We start from the raw sequence: 6,000 nt of genomic DNA on the forward strand, positions 1-6,000 counted from the left end.
CAGCTTCAGTTTGAAATGATTGTGTTAGCTGTATTGGCTGTGTCGTTGGCTAGCTCCTCTGAACAACAGTGTCCTGACGAGAGCGCACATTTTCTATGCCAGGTGAAATCGCGGATCATTAGCTCATTCTTATGTATGTATCCAAATAAATGTCACTAGAAAACAGCTTAAACAAATGCAAATGCGGCTACTTTGCTGTTATTCTGGCTGCACTGTTTAACGTGACTGTAAATTACCCGTAGTTGGCTAGGGAATGACTGGGTCGATAGATACAGAACAAAAAGACTTAACAACTGGGTCGCGTCTCTGGCAACCGAACCGATAGAACGAACAACCAGCGGGCCTGGGTAGCAACCCTAGATTTGTGTCAGGACTTGATGAAATAGTATGAATAAATTAAATCAAAATAAAGTTTTTAATGAAAATATGTAAATCTTTATTTGAATACGTTGGTAACCCATTGTATAAAAGTGATAATGCCCTCAAAGTAGTGTTTGGAGGGTATATTGGCACGGAGACTTCGTCTCGGGCATAACAACACCTGTGCCAAGATATCCTCCAAACACCGGCTTCTCGGGCATTATCACTTAAATAGTATTGGACCCACACATTCCCACGCAATGCATCGTAGATCTGTTGTTTATCTCCTCTCAGGGTTCAAGTATTTTCTTGAGGAATGAAAACAAACACAACACCATTACCACCTGTCCAAGGCCATCCTACACTTAGCTTCGTGCTGTCATGCAGCCTGCCTGTGGAATAAAGACAGGATATAGCCCACAGAGACCATGTTCAAGCTCAATGCTAGCGGGGAAAATACTCTTAATCTAATAATAATACCGCCACCTGGATATAGGCATTTTATAACCATCTTTTTTAAATGTAAAACTGTAAGCTACACTACATGACCAAAGGTATGTTGACACCTGCTCGTCGAACAAAATCACGGGCATTAATATGGAGTTGGTCCCCCCTTTGCTGCTATAACAGCCTCCACTCTTCTGGGAAGGCTTTCCACTACCTGTTGGAACATTGCTGCGGGGACTTGCTTCCATTCAGCCACAGGGCTCTGTGCAGGCCAGTCAACTTCTTCCACACCGATCTTGACGAACCATTTCTGTATGAACTCGCTTTGTGCACGGGGGCATTATCATGCTGAAACAGGAAAGGGCCTTCCCCAAACTGTTGCCACAAAGTTGGAAGCACAGAATTGTCTAGACTGCCATTGTATGCTGCAGCGTTAAGATTTCCCTTCACTGGAACTAAGGGGCCTAGCCCGAACCATGAAAAACAGCCAGACTATTATTCCTACTCCACCAAACTTTACAGTTGGCACTATGCATTCGGGCAGGCAGCGTTCTCCAGGCATCCGCCAAACCCAGAGTCGTTCGTCGGACTGCCAGATGGTGAAGCGTGATTCATCACTCTAGAGAATGCGTTTCCACTGCTCAGGAGTCCAATGGTGACGAGCGTTACACCACTCCAGCCGATGCTTGGCATTGCGCATGGTGATCTTAGGCTTGTGTGCGGCTGCTCGGCCATGGAAACCCATTTCATGAAGCTCCCGTCAGACAGTTCTTGTGCTGATGTTGCTTCCAGAGGCAGTTTGGAACTCGGTAGTGAGTGTCGCAACCGAGGACAGACGATTTTTACGTTCTACCCGCTTCAGCATCCGCCGGTCCCGTTCTGTGAGCTTGTGTGGCCTACCACTTCGCGGCTGAGCCGTTGTTGCTCCTCGACGTTTCCACTTCACAATAACAGCACTTAAAGTTGACCGGGGCAGCTGTAGCAGGACAGAAATTTGACAAACTGACTTGTTGGAAAGGTTGCATCCTATGACGGTGCCATGTTGAAAGTAACTGAGCTCTTCAGGAAGGCCATTCTACTGCAAATGTTTGTCTATGGAGATTGCATGGCTGTGTGCTCGATTTTATACACCTGTCAGCAATGGGTATGTCTGAAATAGCCGAATCCACTAATTTGAAGGGGTGCCCACATACTTTTGTATATATAGTGTATATGCATAGTACTTTGTCATTATAGATAAGAGTGTTATGATTGCAAATACAGTACATAACCGTTTTACCGTAAGATCCATGAATTATTGTTTTAAATTATTGATTGTAACTTACAATGCACTAATAGAAGATGTACTGAATGTATCTAGAGACAGTATTATCTACAGCTCCTTGGATAAGCAAATCCTGTCATGCATACTGTCCCTATGCAACAACAAAACAGCTAGTCAGCAGAGATCGTGCTGATAAACATGCAGAGCTCATTTAAAACAAGCATCATCTGTGTGTGTGTGTGTGTGTCTGTGTGTGTTCCTCAACCCCCTTATCCCTCTCATGCTGGCGGCAGAGAACCGCATCGCCTGGAGTTGCCCACAGGCGGTAGTCACCAAGCACAGGGCCTTGTCAGAGCACAACTTTCCAGGGCACAGAGAGGAGAGAAGCACACTTGCAGTGTATCCTAACCTGTCCTATCCTATGACAGACACTCATAGCGACTGTCACACGTGGGCTCCATATTTCATGGCCATGCGTACTTTAATTGTGTTGCCAGCCTGCACACTTGTACTGATGTAGTTTAACTACCCTCTCTGCTGCACCAAGTGTGCATCACGTCACGGTTTCTGTGCCACTTTGAAGCCCTGCGAGAAGAGAACTCTGAAATCTTTCTACCTCGGGCTCACTCACACACACACACACACACACACACACACACACACACACTTTCTCCATTGGTCTCAGGTCGCCAAGTCATAGATGCCCTTCTGAACAACAGTCAAAGACATTAGCTTAAGAAGAAAAAAAAGATTGTAGCTTTACCGAGGCTCTGATAGACTGAGACTGCCCCCTGTAGACACACAGTGAAGGAAAACCCATCTCTGTATCTACACTGAAACTAGCACCATTCGCCTATAAGGAGGGTTAATAGTGATGAAGAGCACATGGCATTAACCCGTTCAGGTATTCCCCCAGAATAAATTAATATTTTAGAGAAAGCTAAGAGATTAAATAAATTACTGTCATTATGCATACTGCGAGTCTGGGTCGAAGCCTATTTCTATTCCGATACTTACCTAATAAGACTTCAATGTTATTTATTTCTTGCGTCTTGTTATGTAGCTACTGTATGAAATATTTAGCAGATTTTTTAAAGTAAATACATGTGATACAGATCAGATGGAGTGAGTCATCACCAATGACTGTGGTCTTTACAGCCAATGTAAAGCTCATTGAATCTCCTATTAAGGACTACCATCTGGTGGTTGCAAAAGGTGTTACTTCTTCTAAAACTCAATTACAGTAATCAAGCACTGCATGTAGTTTCAAAGAAATCTGTTGATGGGTCTGATATATAACTTGTGTGCAACCACAGAACAATTTAAAGAGCATATAGTTGGCCTATCACCTCACCTCACCTCAAACTTCCATACAAGTCATTGTGGAGCTACTTACTAAAGTTGTGCGCCACCTTCGTGTTGAGCATGATGTGGAGGTTATTGCTGTGCTCGGTGATCCCACCGAACGTTCCCAAATCTTGAACTGCAAATTGCTCGTACAAGCGTGAAGTGTCAATTTCAATCTCCCCAGGATTTCCCCATGTCCAGAATGATTTCTCTATCTGCCGAGAGACCAATCATAATCACCACAAAGACAAGCTGTATTCTCTATGAAATGCAACGCTCTGGGAAAGCACAGTGACGCAGACAGACACTGCAGCGAATAATTCCCTATAGTGTTTACGGAAATTATGAAGTGGAACTTATGTACTTCCTTATTTATCATTACAAACTATCAGATGAGCATGACAAAAACGTAAAATGAATCAGACTCTAGTGTAGTGTAATATGAGGTAATATACCATAATATAACATAATGCAATATCATATAACATTGTCAATGTGCATGATTATATTACATGCTTACAAATGTAGTGTAATAAAGAGGGATAAACAAATACATCTTTAGTAGTACCTTATCTGAACCAACTTCCTCCCAGTGAAAAGCCCTGGTTCGCTCTGTTAAGGGTTTTCTATTGGGTTTATTAAAGGTCAATGGAGGAGGCATGGGGATGAAGCAGGGTGCTGGGATCACAGGGGTGATGGGTACAGAGACAGGACCAGGGACAGGCACAGGGACAGGACTAGGGACAATTACAGAACCAGGGACAGGACTAGGGACAGGGACATTCACTGGTGACTTTACAGGGCTGCGAGATTTCGGGACAGGTTTTGCTGGCGAGGTCGTAGGAATACTCAGCACCTTCCTTCCCCCTGATAGCTGATCTGCTGCACCTAAGCACAGATCAGATACTCTGAGGCCTTCTCTGCCTGTGGATTTGCTCTCCTCTACAATGTCTTTGACATTGTCATAGATTCTTAGATCTATAACACTAGGATCCTCATAGATATGCTCAGACTGAGACTTGCGTTTCCAGTCCAGGCACAGCTTATCTATGGCCTGGACCCAGGCATCCCTCTCCCTCTGGATGGCTTCTGTGCTCTTAGAATGGTCTGTCACAGGTACCCGGAACCTGCAATACATCAGTATGACTTGTCTTAACTTCCTCTCTTGGGTATCTGAGCAAACAATGACTATCACTGGGAAAACATTTTCCATCTAGATTTATGACATTGGATGTTGTCAAATAGGAGTATTTATGGAGTGTATACAAGGCATGCAGTCATGAGACGAATCAGAGAGCAGCAGCAATGCTCAACTCTTCAGACATAAACTCTATTCTGACAAATGATTATGTTACACATCACTGATGAATTTAATTTAAATATGTAGATGAACTGACATTGAGAAAGGCTTCATTTACAAAAACGACTGCAAAAATAGTTACATAATTTCCTAAGAAACTGTGTTCTCCTAAAAAACTGTCCCAAACACCTGCCTCCCCCCATGCCTCTGAATGGGTTTTTCATGGTCACTCACTGGTACTCATTCTTGTGTGTCAGTAGAGTGAAGGTGTCACAGCTGTGTGGCTTCTCTAAGCTGTTGTCCCCGTCTGAAAAATGAATGACAACTGGCAAGGACGATGAGGTGACCGTGCCCCCATCTGCATCTACCGCCCGTCGGCTGATGGGGAGCAGGGTCAGCTGGCCAGGGTGAAGGCGAGCCTCGTACCTAAGAACATAAGTGTAAATAACATAATCATGTAGATAGTAAATGACTCATAGTCAATGCAAGACTCTTCCAAACTTTGTAAAAGCATTATGCAGTAGTCATAGTACAGTACTAGTGTTGTAGTAGTAGTAGTGGTAGTAGTAGTGGTAGTGGTACTAGTAGAGTAGTGTAGTACAGATCACACACATACTTCACCCATTTAAATGATGTCAAGCCTCCTCTCTGCAGGAACAACAGGCCCTCCATGAGGCTCTTTGGTGCTCTTTGGTGCTCACTATAGTCTACTGGATGGCTGTAGACATTTCTGTAGATTATCTTGTTTACAAGCTGCATCATCTACACAACATGTGTCAAAAAGCCTCAATCAAAAATCGTAAGTCTTAATTGAAAATAACTATTCCTTAAAATGTCTTCAATCTTTATGTCATGAAGCTGAGTGGCATCCTATTAACCGATCAAGGGAAGTAGCACCAGAGATTGACCTATCTCACATCTGCTATGGCTCTACACAAACCAGGCTGTTTAGTGGCAGGGACGACTCTCTTACCATGTGTTTGTCCTCCAGTGAGGTGGCCTCTAGCTCATAGTCATGTCTTCCTCTGAAAGATATGGAGAACTTGGCTCCAACTCTGTCATCGCAGCTCTTAACACACAGGAAGGGCAGCTGACGCTTTACGATGCCTTTCTCTATGCTGCACACCATCTTAGTGTTGAAGTCAATCTAAACATATAGTATGGAGATCCACATTATTCTGAGATTTTCACTGCTTTTACTCAATGATGCATGACAGGGTATCTCTACCAGCACACTACAGGCTTTCATCATATGGAAGCGGTTATCACAACAGTTTCTAGA

The 6,000-nt window shown here is 43.7% G+C and overlaps 1 protein-coding gene across 1 annotated transcript in view; it reads right to left on the reverse strand.

The window, feature by feature from the left end:
• LOC121546490 (protein diaphanous homolog 1-like) overlaps positions 1–4,556 on the reverse strand; it is a 37,540-nt gene extending 32,984 nt beyond the window's left edge. Inside the window, exons 1-2 of the mRNA XM_045209381.1 lie at positions 3,987–4,556; positions 3,468–3,633 (exon numbers count right to left, since the gene is read on the reverse strand). Of these exons, the coding sequence (XP_045065316.1) occupies positions 3,468–3,633; positions 3,987–4,556 (736 nt within the window). The remainder of the gene's footprint in view (positions 1–3,467; positions 3,634–3,986) is intronic.
• Positions 4,557–6,000: the final 1,444 nt, after the last annotated feature.

The sequence above is a fragment of the Coregonus clupeaformis genome, chromosome 30 (genome assembly GCF_020615455.1).
Source record: "Coregonus clupeaformis isolate EN_2021a chromosome 30, ASM2061545v1, whole genome shotgun sequence".
In the NCBI taxonomy this organism is placed as follows: Eukaryota; Metazoa; Chordata; class Actinopteri; order Salmoniformes; family Salmonidae; genus Coregonus; species Coregonus clupeaformis.